This window comes from Lissotriton vulgaris, chromosome 2_1 (assembly GCF_964263255.1).
Source record: "Lissotriton vulgaris chromosome 2_1, aLisVul1.2, whole genome shotgun sequence".
NCBI lineage: Eukaryota > Metazoa > Chordata > Amphibia > Caudata > Salamandridae > Lissotriton > Lissotriton vulgaris.
Genome location: NC_141687.1, coordinates 1,168,289,976 through 1,168,305,436, shown reverse-complemented (window position 1 = coordinate 1,168,305,436; position 15,461 = coordinate 1,168,289,976). Strand labels below are relative to the sequence as shown.

The following is a 15,461-nucleotide window of genomic DNA, read 5'->3' as shown; positions in this document are numbered from 1 at the left end:
AAAAAACCCATAAACAATTCTAAAAGCACTAACTCTAATGCTGCGAGACCTATTGCATTTCTAATGCTTGTTTTACGACTTGAGCCCTGTAAAGTTGTATATAAATGTAAATAATGTAGTTTGAGCAGGAACGTGCAACCATTGGGTAATAGAGTGCCATTTGCTATGACCCATGATTAAAAAAATGCTGCACTTCATGCATATTGTAATATCGTACATTGACAAGGATAAGCTGTTTATTTTGTTGTTATGTTTGTATTAATAAACATGGCCCGTGTGTACCCAAACAGTAGTTTAAATTCATACCTAGTCATTGATTCGGTTGAGTTGGAGGGGACAAGATCCATATCAGGAGGCCCCCCGGGCCTAGGACTAGACAGCTGTCCGCCCCCTCACCATCCCAAATCCTCGCAAAATGATCCCCCCCCCCCTCCCACCCCCCAACAGCGTGTTTTCTTTTTAAGCCAGTTTAAATTGCTCAGACCACCCCGCTGGCACCGCCTCAGTAGAGGGTCATCAGGTCCGGTAGTTGGGCACGAAGCCTGGCCCTCTATAGCTCAGTTACTACTAGCAACGTACACCAGAGCTTCCTCCCGACCATAAAACGTTGGGAGCGAAGATGCCACGTGCGTGCCATCTGCACAGTTATATGTGAGCTGCAGTGAAGCGCCCGGTCCTGGTAGACAGAACAATGTGTGCTTCATGGCATTGATTCGCCCGTCCTTTTAGTTAGGAACATTGCTCGGTTTGGCGTCCTCTCTCCGTAGACCCTAGCCCCCCAGTAACCCCCCTTCCTGGACTCTGCTCTCAGCAGTAAAGGCCAGACTATAAATGCCTCCGTGCCCCGGTAATTCGGGACTCTAATTGATGCTTCCAGCGCATGCGCAAACGCCCAGTGTCAAGAGCGCTACGTCCACCCTTTACAGAGGACGCATTAACTTCATATGCCAGGAGCGGGAGGTCGTCTCGTCACCACGTGGAGGCCAGGTCCAGCGCCGAGAAGCACTGAAGCGGCTGGCCAGAGAAGTGCGTTGGGGTTTGCGGTTCCTCCTTTAGAAGAAGACTGGCATGGGGCACCCCGAGGCCTTTGAGGAGCTCCTGGTAGTATACTACGTGTCACTGGGTCTTATCGGGATTCCTGGTAAGGGCGCCAGAGTCTGGTACAGTAGCACCAAAACACCCTCGCTTTCTCTGGTATATCTTTCCAGAAAGAGCGCCCCAAGAAACCTATTAATTTCTTATCCTATCCCTGTTGGCGTCCTAGCTGGCCTCCTATTTAGTGTCGGTCAGGGCTGCGTTTCCTTTGTTTGCATGTAGTTTGTCAGTTAGGCTTGAACCATTTTCACTTTTTGAAGCCTTCTAGCTTTATTAAATGCCGCAAAACCGGTCATAGGATGCTTGTTTCGGGTCCAGGGAGGACCTGGCTTGGCAGTTCGGGCTGGACCATTCCCATGAGGCACAGGGTCAAGACTGATTTGCCTATGGTTGAGTCTAAACTGGGGTTGGCAAAAAACGATGATGGACTTAACTCAGATCTCTTGAACAGGGCTGGAATGGCCGTAGCGGGCACCGGGCATTCCCCGGTGGGGGCCGATTTAGACCCCTCCGGGATGTTTTTGCTACCGGTGGCCGGTTTTACACCATAGCTGCAATATCGGCCCCCTGTAAGAAAAGCAGCAGCGGTGAGATGATGCTTCCAACTAGCACCTCCCCCCCCCCCGCCCGGGGGCCGACTGAGCTGTTTGCCAGGGCTGGTTTCAGTTCCCAGTCCGGTCCTGCTCTTGAATCAGGTTTATTTAGATTTGTTCTGTATTCCATCCGTCATTTGTGTGTCTTTTGCTTTTTTGCCTCAAGTGCACCAGGTATGCTCCGACATTTGTCCCGGGCTCACTGTGCCACTGGAGTCAAGCTAGCCTGGCTGATGAGGAGTGATATCCTGAAAGCGGTCCACAAATGCTTGTTTCTGGTCAAGGAGGGACGTGGCATGGCAGTTCCATCTTGATTGCTCCCATGAGGAGCAGTGTAAAGAGTGATTTGCCTATGGCTGGGTCTAAACTGGGGTGGCATGATGAGCAAAAGAACAATGGATTAAACCCAGATCTCTTGAATGGGGGAGAATGTTTGATTTCTTCAACATTACGTCCAGACTAGCGGCCTAGAGTTGGAGGGCCAGGCCTAATAGACCTCCAGCTTGTCACCAGGCCTCTGTAGTTGGGTGCCTCAGACGGGTACTAGGCGTCGCTGTGGTCACTGCATGATGACGTTACATACAGTAATGGTGAAGACTCAAATATGTGCAGTGAGCTAGAGTTTGTGGGCATTGTTGAGATGTGCCTGAGGTTTTGCACACATATTTACGTGACTGGAAGACATACATACAATGCTCGAAATAGAACAGAGTACCTGTTTGCTACTAAGAACCGCAGGTGTTCTCTTGTTAAGATTCCCACATGGTATGAAGCATCGATGGTATGTATTTAGAAGTTAATGTTGCTTGTTGGAATATGTAGGAGATTGTGTGTTGTATTAGGAGGTGGTGATGTGGCAGGGTGTGATTAAAGTGTCATTCGACGTGGTGAACTTTGTTTTGTGGTTTGCAGGATAAGGTCTGAATGCTGTGGTGAACAATAGTGTGCGGTGTGGTGACAGAGAGGCGTGGTATGATTATGTCATGTCTAAAAGCCACTTTTCCAGATGCTTCCAGAAAGGCAGAAGTCATGCCCCCCCAACACTCCCCCCCCAATCTTATTGATCAAACAAAGTCCCTGAGAACTAAGAAGCTTCGGCCATCCAGTCAGGAAATAAATCTGTTATGATGAACAAACAAATTAATTTTGAATAACCAGCTTGAGCAGCCAGTCAGGTGCTCAGAGATGCGCTGTGGTATTCGGTAGTGTAGTATAGTGTGATGCAGTGTTTCCAGTGCTTAATTTGAGACAGTGCTTGCAGGTTGGATCCACAGGCACTATTTTTTGGCGACCAGCACTTATCTTATTTTTCATCATCAAACTTTGATCCAGAGCAGGAGGGAGAAAAACAGAAAGAGCTAAAGAAGGTGAAATAGAAAGACCGAAAAACTATGACAAATGTAGAAAGCAGGCACGAAAAAGAACCTGCAAGAGTAAAATAAAGAGACAGCGAGGTAGGTTAAAAATGCAGAAGCGACTTTGCTGCCCTGGCATTCCCCACTCCCTACATTTGATAGCGCTGACCGCAGACGTCAAAGCATCAGCATTTATGATTTCACAAATTAAGCACTGAATGTCATAGTTCTATTTGGTACGATGTGGAGTTGGACGGTGCGAATTCAGGATGCTTTGATATTGTGATGGATGGTCAGGTGTGGTGTTGTATGATCGGTTTTATTACTGAATGGTGCTGTAAAGTGTGTTGTAATTTGGTGTTTTATAGTGTGATGCATGGTAGCATAGTGTAATGTGATGGGCATAGGTTTAAATGGTATTATGCGGTGTTGGATAGATTGGCATGCTATGTTATGGTATGGTGCCATATGGTTGTTTGCAATGTAGTTTAGTGTCATGTGGAGAGGGGTGAGGTATACAATTGTATGGGTGATGTGGTTGGTTTAGTGTAAGATGAAACAATGTGGTGCTCGATAGTTTGGCCTGTGGTGGTGTGGTATTTTTCTAGGAGACTGTATGTACTATCATGTAGCGTAGTGTGATGTAGAGTTCTATGGAGTGATGGTGTATGTTCTGAAACTGTGTTTTGTGCTATGGTATGTAAGTTATATATTGTGATATGGTGGGACATAGTATGACCTAGAGTCGAGTTGCTTTTGGGGACTTTTTAATATGACAGGACATCAAAGTATGCTTCTTCATGCATATTCATTTGTGTGTATCAGTGGAGTCTTCTCGTGTCTATATTTTTACATGTATGTTGGAGTGACCCTGACCCTGTGAATGAGTTTTGAGTGCGTGTTAATGGTGTGTCCTTATGTGCTCTCATGCCTATGTGTTCTTTCATATTGCGCCCACTATCTGGTTGGCCACCCTCTCTTCAGGTGTCCATCTTACCCAGTGTCTTTCCATGTTCATATATTCTCATACTGCTGTGTCCATGTTATCCAGTCTCTTTTTATGATCAAGTCTGCCCATACCCCATGGTCTGTTTTAATCAGTGTCTTTCCATGTTCATCTCCCCGTGTCCATGTTACCCACTGTCTTTCCATGTTCACGTGTTCGTGTTACCCAGTGCCTTTCCATGTTAAGGTCTCTCCATGGCCCTGTGCCCATGTTACCTAGTGTCTTTCCATGTTCATGTCTCCGTGTCCGTGTTACCCAGTATCTTTCCATGTTCATGTCTCTAAATGATCCGGTGTTGTGCCACCCAGTGTCTTTCCATGTCCTGTCTCCCAATGTCCCACTATCCATGTTACCCAGTGTCTTTCCATGTTCATGTCTCCCCATGCCTCTGAATGTTACTGAGTGTCTTTCCGTGTTCATGTGTCCCAAAGTTCCGTGTTACCAAATGTATTTCCATGTTCGTGTCCCCCACTCCTCTGCATGTTACTCAGTGCCTTTCCATGTTCATGTTTCCCAAAGGCCCGTGTTACCCAATGTTTTTCCATGTTCATGTCTTCCCATGCCTCTGCATGTTACTCAGTGTCTTTCCATGTCTCCCCATGCCTTTGAATGTTACTTACTGTCTTTCCGTGTTCATGTGTCCCAGTGGCCCTGTATTACCCAAGGTCTTTTCATTTTCAGGTCTCCCAATGCCTATGCGTGTTACTCAGTGTCTTTCCATGTTCATGTGTCCCTAAGGCCCGTGTTACCCAATGTTTTTCCATGTTCATGTCTTCCCATGCCTCTGCATGTTAAGCAGTGTCTTTCCATGTTCATGTCTCCCCATGCCCTAGTCTCCCCCCATAGCCTTGTCAGTGTTATCCCGTATTTCCATATCCATATTTCCCTTTGGCCCTATTTCCTTGTTGCCCAGTGTGTTTCCATGTTCATGTCTCTCTATGTCTCTCCATGTTACCCTGTGTCTTCCCATATTTATGTCACTCCATGCCCTCGTGTCTATCTTATCCAGTGAATTTTCTTCTCCCCGTGCCTCTTGGTGTCAGTGTTACCAGCATCTATTTCCTTTTCATGTCCATGTCTCCTCATGCCTCTTGAGGTCTTTGACCTCAAAGTATTTTCCTGTGAATACGACATTATGCATATTGGTGCCCAAGGTACTACATCTTTTCCTGTTTATTTTTCTCCTGGTGCCTGTGTTACACAGTGCCTTTCCCTGTCCATGTCTCTCAAGTCTCCTATGTTTATGTCCAAGACTCTTTTACTGTGCCCTCTCAGTGTTCGAGTTACCACGTGTCTTTCCCTGTTCATGCTTCTATTGTGCTCTTGCTGTTTGTATATTTGAGTAATATTACAGTAACTTTTTCTGTTTTTGTCTTTCCAAGCTAGCTTGTGTCTGTCTTCACCCCTGACAAGAATCTTGTGTTGAGAATTGTGTGGCATTCACCCAGGTGGCTACCTTAGATTTTGCTCACCTGGTTGCCCCAGCCTTTCCTGTGCTCTGGCTGACAGCCCGCACTTGCTGTGCCTGGGCAGGAATCTGACCCCCTGCCAGGAGTTGCGAACTCTCCCAGGAGTCAGAAACAATGGCCTGATTTGGAAGGAGGTCATACCTCCCTCCCTGACAGACTGGCTAGTGAAGTGGCACATCAAGGCAGTGATCTTCAAAGACTGCCTCGCCTGTGATATGCAGCCAGGCTGCCTCTCAAAGGAGAGAACGGTCTTCCTGCTGGCACAATTACACCCAGGCAGGTGGGAAAATTAGGTATTCGGGAGGTGTGCACCCCTAGAAGGCTAGCCACGCCTCTAGGGTGGGCTACCTGGCCCATACAGCTAAGGCCAACTTCTGCCATTTTTAAAAGCAATAGAATAGCTGGTTCTGTGTAGGAAGGGTGACCTACACCGCTGGATGTGGTCACCTAGGGGTGGATTAGCTGCTGGGGCTAGTTGATTATTGGCCACTTGTATCCACACCCCTAAAGCCCCTACATTTAGGATTTAGGGCCACCCCTGACATCAGAACCTCAGTTCTGATCTGACTTGCAAAAAGGACAAAGAAGAGACCCGTGTCTGCAGCAACAGGAGTTGCACACACCAAAGGCACCATACTCTGCACCTGTGACAACATTCCTGGAACTGCACAACAGCGACTCCTCCTGGACCAAAGATTTGCTCCCTCAGAAAGAGGGACCCACTTTGAGAGCCTAAGGCATCTCCAGACTTCCCTGGACTAGTGGTACTAGTACCCTGTAGTCTGCAGGTGAAACAACGTCCTGGAACCAAAGATTCTCTGGCCATCGGGCCCTTCAAGGGATCACCCAAAAATAGATGATCCAGTGCACTGTGGGAAATGTAGCTCCGCCTTCCACAAAGTTACAGGTGGCTACCGTGTCCCCCAGACCTATGGATGTCGAAACAGCTTTTTGTTGTGATTACTGCTGCCAAGGTTTGTTGGTTACCAGTCCAGCAACTAACTCCTTTATTTCATGCTGAACCTCGAGAGAACTTTGCACAATCTTCATCTGACATCAGCAGCAGTTTTGTTGTCGACATTTTGCACCCAGTTCCCCATTAGGATCATGTAAGCGGTAAAAGCAGTTCTCTCGTGGCTCCTGTTTTAGCACCAAGGGCAGCCACGACAACTCTGCTCCCTGGCTTCTCCAGCCAAGTAAAATCAATCTGACATAAGTGGCTTGCTTCTGGGACCTGCATCACCTATACCCTCCTTGGGTTCCACGCAACGCGACCTGCCGGAAACCGATTATGTCTACTACTTTTTCTCATTGACCGCAATGCAAAAATTCTGCAGTAGTGAATTACAGTGTTTTAGGTTTTCTTTTTAAATGCATAACTCCGTTTATATGTATCTGATATTGATCATTTTGGTGTAAAAAATTAATGTAGAATCAGCTTTATTTTTATAAATTGGTGTCGGACTTCTATTGAGTCGTTTCAATTACTTAGTGCCCATGTTGGTACTCTCAAATGTTTATCACATGTTCCTCTAGTAAAGCCTGACTGCTCTTTGCCACTCTAACAGGACTGAGATAAGGATTTATTATTGTGAATCCAAGGACCATCTTTGGGGTACTGTGAGAGTATACATGGTGAAGCCTAACCAGCATCACCACATAATACTCCACCTTCCTACACTGTCCATGTCTCCTCAAGCCTCATGGTATCCACCTTAGCCAGTGTCCTTCCAAGTCAGTCTCCCCACACCTCTTGGTGTTTAAGTTACCCATTGCGTTTCCTCTTTCATGCCCCTTTGTGCCTGGCTGCCCAGTCCTATCTCTGCCGCTGCCTGCCACGTCTTCTGGTGTCTCAGTCCTAGTTTCTACACTACGCTGCAGCACTCAAGTTTGTGTGGCTCTGTAAGTAGGTGGGTACAGCTGGCATGGGTCCTAAAGAAATAGAGTAAATAATCTCAACGAACAGGCTCTACCTCCAGTGATGCTGGAGAACTCTGCCACCCAATAGTCAGTTTCTGGGGTGCATCAGTAGCTACCCTGGCTATAGTATCCTCACCTTCCCTCCTCCGTGTACTGGTTAGAGGTCTGGACATGAAAATGTGGGTGGATTATAGATTAGTCGGTTTAGTGATGGGAGAAGGATTTAGGCCCGAGGGGTCTCAAGGGAGAACACGGATTGCACATACATAGGCTGTTGGATATTTTGACCCTATGATGGATTCATTGGGATTCTGAGATTTATGATAACATGTGGACCCTGAAATATTTCCCCAGGCAATCTAGCTTTTGAAAGCAGCCAATATATTTGTTGGAGGTTAGGAAACGACTAGGACAACTGGTTCTAGAGTTACTGATTCCCTTGATAGCTCCTGTAATAGTGCAGAGAGAGACAGTGGCACAAAGATCAGCGTTCCAGCTGACCACCATTTGCAACACCCAGAGCAGGAAGTGCCCGCAGGACAAGTGGCATTAAAGGGTGGGCCCAAAAGGAAGGAAAGACCGGAAGGGAGGTATGAGGAGAGAGGAGGAGAGGCTCACACGCACACATGATGTCATGCTTCGACCTAATAGAAATATTGAGAAAGTTACACCCCTACCTGGTTGCCATGCATCCTTTCACTCGACACGGACACTATAGCTGCCGACAGTGGGATGATGCAAGCCCCACTGCTTTGAGGAACCATCGACCGCCAACGGAGGACTTGAGTATCTTGCACAGAATGTGCCAGCCTGCAAGGTAGAGTACGCAGGAGGAACCGATCTGCAGGCACTCTCAGGCTGCCCAAAAACAGTGTACACCAAGCCACAGAGTAGTGCCCGGAACAAAGCAGAGATAATCAGCAACTGCCGTGGGCGGCGCCTATCAAGCCCAACAAGCGTGTACAAAGCAACCACCAGGAGAAGCATCCCGAGTGAGAGGAGCAGCAATTCCCTAGGCCAACGGCCAGCCTACTCACACAAGTACAAGCAAGGGTCACCAACCGTAGAAAATAACCCAAGCGCGGCCTGAAATTAGGGATATCACAGCTCCCTATTTCGAATGGCACCACATGGGTCTCATTTGTAATCTTCTGATAACTCAGACTGCAAAGGCTCGGGAGAATTACAGGACCACTTGTAACATGGCCTTTGAGAGACCAGGAGAAGAAAATTATGACAGATTATTTGCCAATTGGAGGCCATGATGGATTGTAAAAAAAAACTCCACGGCCCAAGAGACTTTCCCTTAGACTGGGACCTTAGCCATATATCGAATAACAGAATAAATAAACCAACGGATGAGAAGCAGAGACAAAGGGTCTGTGGAAGAGTATATTCTATATTTCTAAACCTAACACGAATGAAAGACACACGTCAGCTATTACTAAATCAAGTAAGCATACATGGGAGTAAAAAGCCAAGCATTATTTTACTGCCCCAGCACAAGCAGCCCTACCTGGCAGAGCACACCTGGCATCTGTGACAGCCAAGGGCTGCTACTGCGACCAAGCACAGTCAGTATCCTTCCCTCTCTTGTCAAGAGCCCAGCATCAGACAGCCTCTGTGCATTGTAAAAGCAGTATGCGATCTGTCTGTCAGTATGGTGGAGGACATTACGTCCACCAGACGGACAGACAGAGGGCCACCATATTTAGAGATCACCGCTGGCCTGTAGTGATCTCTGTAACCTCAGAGAAATACCTTTTTATTTTTCTATATATGAAGAAGGAAGGTTGAACTGGTAATGCAAAATTGAAGACTTTGCGAAAGGTTCCTAAACAATGAAAATTGTGGAAGGACTGCATGAAGTGGAATTTCGAGGCTGCGTCATTAGCATGGTGTTTTATCGCCTTGTGGGTATTTTAGTTAAAGAAGTGGCCACCCCGAAAATGGGAATTGGGGGCCAGCCATTTAAAGTTAGTACGAATGCAGATTTTGGAGCATGCATGGCTTGAAAAATGAGCGTTGTGTGTTTTTTTTGTCCCAATATAGACTGAACATCATATCTTAGGTCTGCCTGATGCCACAGAGACCCCATTGTTTTTCACAGCAGAGGGACAGATTTATTAAGGAGGTGCACTGTTTTTGCATCACACAGGGCAGTGCAATTCCTTAATTCATATTTACAAAGGCACACACAGGGGCGATTTGCACCGGCTTTTGTGGATTTATGAAGAAATGTAAACCAAAGCAGTTGCTTCTGCTCGTTCACGTTACATTTCAAGCTGGTAGTTCCATGGGTAGAGCATGGACTTTCCCGTGCAACCACCCATGGATCTGACGCAATCCCAGATTTAAAAACGTTTATAAACCTGGGATTGCGTCAGATCCGTATGCCTCGCAGAGTAAGGCGCAACTTGAAGAAAACGATTTTTTCGCCTTGTTACTTCCTCTTTTGATGTGTGATGCAGTCTGCAGCACACGTAGAAAGAGGAAATTGCTTCTTAGGATAGTTTTGGGCAGGAAGGTGTCCCTTCTAGCACAAAAACAATCCTCCTATTATACAGGCACCCTCGTATTATGGTGCAAGGGTGCCTGCGTTGGCGCTAGGTTGCCTGAAATGCACCAGTGCATGAAGAGAGCAGAAATGCTCCAAATCTTTGTAAATAAGGAGCATTTCTGCTCCCTCCCTTTCACGTAGCGCAGGGAGTTCCCTTGGTGCACCAAGTTGAGAGAAATAATAGCAAATGTGCCCCTGGATATTTGCGCTCCCACCATGTTAAAAAGATTAGCTATATGTTTTTTCGTCTAAATGTATTCTTGGAAAAGGATGAACAATGGAAACCTGTGTTGGTTACTCAGAAACAGATTTTTGGCAGAATGTAGGCCCACAGGAACAGCTGGGAAGTTTTCCTGCGGTTTTTAACCACTGTCACAACACAAAGTATTATAAATATCTTTTTTTGTATTTAAAACTATAGCTTTATTATACTGGTGCATAAATTAAAAATACATATCACAACTACCTAATGAAACAATTATCCCCGCAGGACGATCGAACCGTATACAATTATTCGACTCATTGAATTGTGCATTTGGAACTAGCACAATCTTTATGCTCGTCAATTTCAGTTTGATAAATACTATATTGTTATCATATGGTATGCATTTGGAGGCCTGTTAACAAAGTTGTCATGCAGCGCAGCACAGCAAGTCACCTGCACTGCGTGATAGGGAAATGTCAGGGATGTGCCGTGTTTAACCCCTTCGATGCTGATGACGAGCTCAGCTCGTCATGAAGTACACCTCTCGTACGCTCATGACGAGCTGAGCTCGTCGTGAACCGCGGGATTTTTAAATCTTCAGCGCACAGCGGAAAAATGCGCTGCACCGATAGTGTTAAGGCAATGCGGCGCATTCCTGCCCTTTCTTCTGAGCTGGGCCCCTTTTGGCAGCCTTGCGCCAACCTAGGCACCCTTGCACCATGATGCAAGGGTCTCTCTGTTGCATGCAGGAGTGTTTTTGTGCAGAAAGGAACACCTTCCTGCAGAGAAACAATCCTGAGAAGCATTTTGCAGCACACATAGAAGGAGGAAGTAACGAAGTCTCCTTGTTACGCCTCGCCTGAGAAGGCATATCTTGTTGGCGTATTCCCGGATCTACCAGTTCTGGTACATCTGGTAATGCATCAAAAACCATGAGAGTTGCTTGGAATATCCATGCAACACCCATGGAACGCCTTCCCAGGGCAGAGTAAGGCTATGCAGCGATGTGCGCTGCGTTGCCTTACTCCAGATTTATGGAGCCGCTCATAAATCTGACTTAAGGTTTGCATTGCTTAACCCGATTCCAAATTTCGCTCATGTAATTTTATGGGGATTGTGATTTGGGGGGTACAGTGCTTGTGTGAATGAATTTATACTGGTGATTTCCGTGTATTGGCTGAATTGTTTACAAGTTTTTAAAATCAATAAAAATTTGCTTATAAAAAACAAAAAGGTTTGCATTGCTTGTGGAGCAAGAGCGACGCAAACCACTTCGTGAATAGACCCCTATGTTTTACTTTGTGTCCAATTGAATCACAGTCGCAGCCCGTCTACAGGATGTGCCTGGCTCTTGCATGATCCACTGTAAGCCTATTGGCTCTTAGCTTATGTATTGGGTTGTTCTAATATGTTATACTCAGAGACTGGCCAACCTGTGCATCCACACTCGAGTTTTTCAGTTCTGGTGCCTTATTTGGCATCCGTTTCATCGTCTTGTGGCTGGCAGTATTATGCTTTCCCTCTTTAGGGCATTGCATCTAGCAGACAAACCTCTGGCATACGTTTCAGTGTCAGTATTGTGCACATGATATAGGTTTCACCTATAGACTGCCAATATTGTTCCACAAGTAGATGTCATGCAAAAGAAAGATGGTGCGTCTGTGCCACATTCTAAGTATTAACTATCCTAAATGTTGACACCTCAAGCACATTACATCCTTTCAAAGCTCTATATCCAGACAAGTTAACTTGTCTACATTACAAACACTAAAGGTTCTTTGCTTTTCTTATTTTATGTTTCTTCATTCATATATCGATCCGACCCATCCATGTATCCACTTGGGCATGCACCCACGAATCCAACCGCACTTATGAATCCATTCACCGAACCCCCTTTAGACATTCCCTCATGTACACCTGTATTGATGCTGTGTTACTGTTACTGTTTATGTGCCTGCTAGGCGTGTGTGGAATTTGCATCATTTGTTCTTGCATGATTACCTGAAATTTCGGGACACTTACACGAAATTAAGTGCAATTAAATTAATGCAAATCTGCCATTTTGCGTTATATTTTAACATGAAATGCATATTCGTATACATTTTTGAGTCCAGATGCATTTTGTGCTAAACAATTGTGCAAAAAGCACAATTTCTGCAAACAACAGCTACCTGTTTTATTGTTGTTGATGTTCCTGTGCTTCCATGCTATAATTTTCCTTCGAACTCCAGAGTAATTACGCAATGTGGTGTAAATTCAGTTAAAAAACGCAATGCGAAAATCTCAAAATTACATGAATTACGCCAGCGTAATTTAAATTAAGTATGGACCTAGTGTCTGCATGCAAGTTTTCTTACTGCATTTCTGCATGTTGCTTGTGTAAACCGTGCTTATCCGTGTGTCTGTGAGCACCTATGTCGCACACTATGTATTGTTGTGTTTTTTTAACTTTACAAAGGCCAAATCTATTTTCTGTGCCAAAGTTTGTTATTTCTTTGATTACCCTCTACTTTCTCCTGTAACTCATTTGTAGTTTCTTTGTACAGTCTTTCCTTTTTACTTTCCATCCTCTAACCCTCCATTCTGCCTACTTCCTTTGCATACCACTTCTTTTTCCTTTTTGTTTTAACTGCTTCCTTGATCTTTAATTTAACTTTTCGTCTTTCGTCTTTCTTCTGAACTCCTGTCCTCCTTTTCTTCATCTCTCCACTTCACCCCTCTCCTACACCGTTCCCTTATGTGAAGCATTATCCCTCTTGGTTTCCCTTTTTTCTCCCTCCCTACCTTACTTCATACTGTCCTTTTCCTCCTCCTTCCACCTTCCCTTGTGTCTGTTGTCATCGTCCCTCCCTTTCTCTCCTCTCTATTTTTCTTGCTTAATGACCTCATATTTGACATTCCTTCTCGTTTATCTCTCCTCCTTCCTTTTCCATTCGCTGTCATTCCTTTCTGTACCATCTGTCCTTTCCCTTTTTTCCTAAAACCTTTCCTTCTGTCACAGTTAATTCCTCCTTTCTTCCTCCCTTGATCATTCCTTATGTATCTCTTATCCATCTTACCACGTTCTCTTCGTTCTTTTCTTCAGAATCTTTTCTCCTGCTTCATTTACTTCCTCACGTAATCCACTGTGTTGCTCCCCTGTGTGAATGTAAGCCTTTCTTTCTACATCCCTTGCTTCTTTCCCCATGTTTTCCCTTCCTCCGACCACCTGTCTCATTCCTGCTGTGACAAGCCCTTATGCCTTACTCCCGCCCTTCTAACCACACTTTCCCTGTGTCTCTTTCTTGTTTCCATTTCTTCCTCACTCCTTCACGCAATATCTTTCCTCTCTGCTCATTTTCTCTTCTGTTCAATCTTTCCACAGCCAACCTTTTTGCTGCCTTCGTGGTACTTCGGCGTCCCTGCTCCTTATCCAAGACGACGACGATCTACTTGGTGGCCCTGGCGATGTCGGACACAGTTTGCTTGGCGTGGGCCACCGGCTTCAATCTGAGCAAGCGCCTGTGGGGCGGCTCGGGGAGCCCCTGGATGTACAAGCCCTGGTGCGGCCTGGCACTCGTGCTGGAGTACGGCGCCATGCTCTGCTCGGCCTGGATCATCGTGGCCTTCACGCTCGAGCGATACGTGGTGCTCTTCTGCGAGCGGGCCCGCAGGGTGCTGGCCCGCCCCAGGGTCGCCATGACAACGGTTGGTGCGGTGGTGCTGCTCTCATACCTCGTGGCCGTTGGGGCCTACCTGCTCAATGAGCACATGCGGCGCGCGGCGCTGCTGGCAGAAGACCTCGAGGCCTCCCTGGGCAGGGACCGCTGCTATGTGCCTAACTCCACCTACTTCTCCACATCCGCCTGGGTGCACACCACCGTCTGCGGGGGAGTGCCCTTTTTCCTCATCCTCCTCTTCAGCTCCCTCATCGCCCACCAGCTTAGGGGGACAATGAGGGTAAGGGTGGAGAGGGACAGTGCAGCCTTCAGGCTTACCCAGGCTCGCGCCCGGCGCTCCGTGGGCCTCCTGCTCACCATCTCCCTCACAGCGGTCTGCCTGGGCCTACCACGCTTTGTGGCCGAGTGCATCCCCTACAGCGCTGGAGGCCTGGACAGTCTAGGCTACAGCGCCCACCCCAGCATGGCAGCCGAGGTCACGGTCATGCTACAGTGGCTCAACTCTGGCCTGGACTTCTGCCTCTACTGCCTGGCCTGCTCGGGCTTCCGCCATCAGTGTGCCGCCATGCTTCACCACAGGGGCTGCCCAGCACTGCCTGCAAAGGTGACTACATTGAAACCAGAGGCCCATGAGCCAGAAGCAGCAGTTAGGCCCCCTAATGACATGTTGTCGGACAGAGATCTTAGGTAGAAGGCCTGAGTCCAGCTGTTACCTGTGTTCCTATTGGCTTCCACCAAATTGGACAGCAAAGTAGAACTTTCTAGTTCATCTCACTCCGTCCAATCTCCCTCATAAGGAAACTGTGTCAACTCTGCAGTGTGCAGAGACCCAGTGGCCTTACTGGAGCCCTAGGAGCAGAACCACTCTCCTGAATGAACATACATGTTGCATCTTCTTCCCAATTCCACCACGAGTAGCCAAGAGACAGTCAGAGACAAGTTTGTTGTGCAGTGTCTCACCTATGATGCACTGGTGCCCTTCTAACAATGCCAGGTATCCTGTTTCCTAACAACTACGCCCCCCCACCCATCTTGATGACCCCCAAATATACAGCTAGAGAAAGAGGGTGCACATGCGCAGTTTAACCAGAGACTCAACTAAGTCCAAGGCGCTCATATTGTGACTTCATTGTGTTTTTCAATCTATGGGACTCTCGTTTTTGGTGATCTCACATTGGCAGGAAAATCCCGGTTGGTACAGGAGAGGACAGATTATTCAGCAATTTTGAAAAGTAATTTTCAAAAGGACTTCATCTCAGCTGGCAAAAACATATCACCCAGAAAATACTTTCTGTTCTGAAAATTAAAATATAATGAAATCAACACCTTTGCATGTAATGTTCATGTTATATTTATCTTCAGTTTTACAGCAAACTCTTGGCAATCTACATCGAGGAACACACGTGCAAAATGGCTTGATTTCGCACAGCAGCATGGGATCTGGAAGAAGTGAATAAAGAGATAAAGCAAGGACACCAGGAGGGTGCGGGTGCCATCTTTAACCCCATGCCAGATTCAAGCCTTGCCTGATACGGGTGGGGGTTTGGGGCTTGTGCCTAGCGAAGGAAGTGGCATCTCAATGGGAGGGTGCAGGTGAAA

At 46.6% G+C, this 15,461-nt stretch overlaps 1 protein-coding gene across 1 annotated transcript; it reads left to right on the top strand.

Moving 5' to 3' along the window:
- Positions 1 to 983: 983 nt before the first annotated feature.
- On the top strand, positions 984 to 15,182 carry LOC147731752 (putative G protein-coupled receptor 139). Its single transcript, XM_086958800.1, has 2 exons — positions 984 to 1,141; positions 13,568 to 15,182. Exons 1-2 carry the CDS (start codon positions 1,069 to 1,071, stop codon positions 14,551 to 14,553), a joined length of 1,059 nt encoding a protein of 352 aa, XP_086814926.1. The 5' UTR covers positions 984 to 1,068; the 3' UTR covers positions 14,554 to 15,182.
- The last annotated feature ends 279 nt before the right edge of the window (positions 15,183 to 15,461 follow it).

Coding starts and splice junctions, on each gene's coding strand:
- LOC147731752 (XM_086958800.1), top strand. CDS start 1,069: ATGGGGCACCCCGAGGCCTTTGAGGAGCTCCTGGTAGTATACTACGTG. Junction 1,142..13,567: donor GGGTCTTATCGGGATTCCTG/GTAAGGGCGCCA, acceptor ATCTTTCCACAG/CCAACCTTTTTGCTGCCTTC.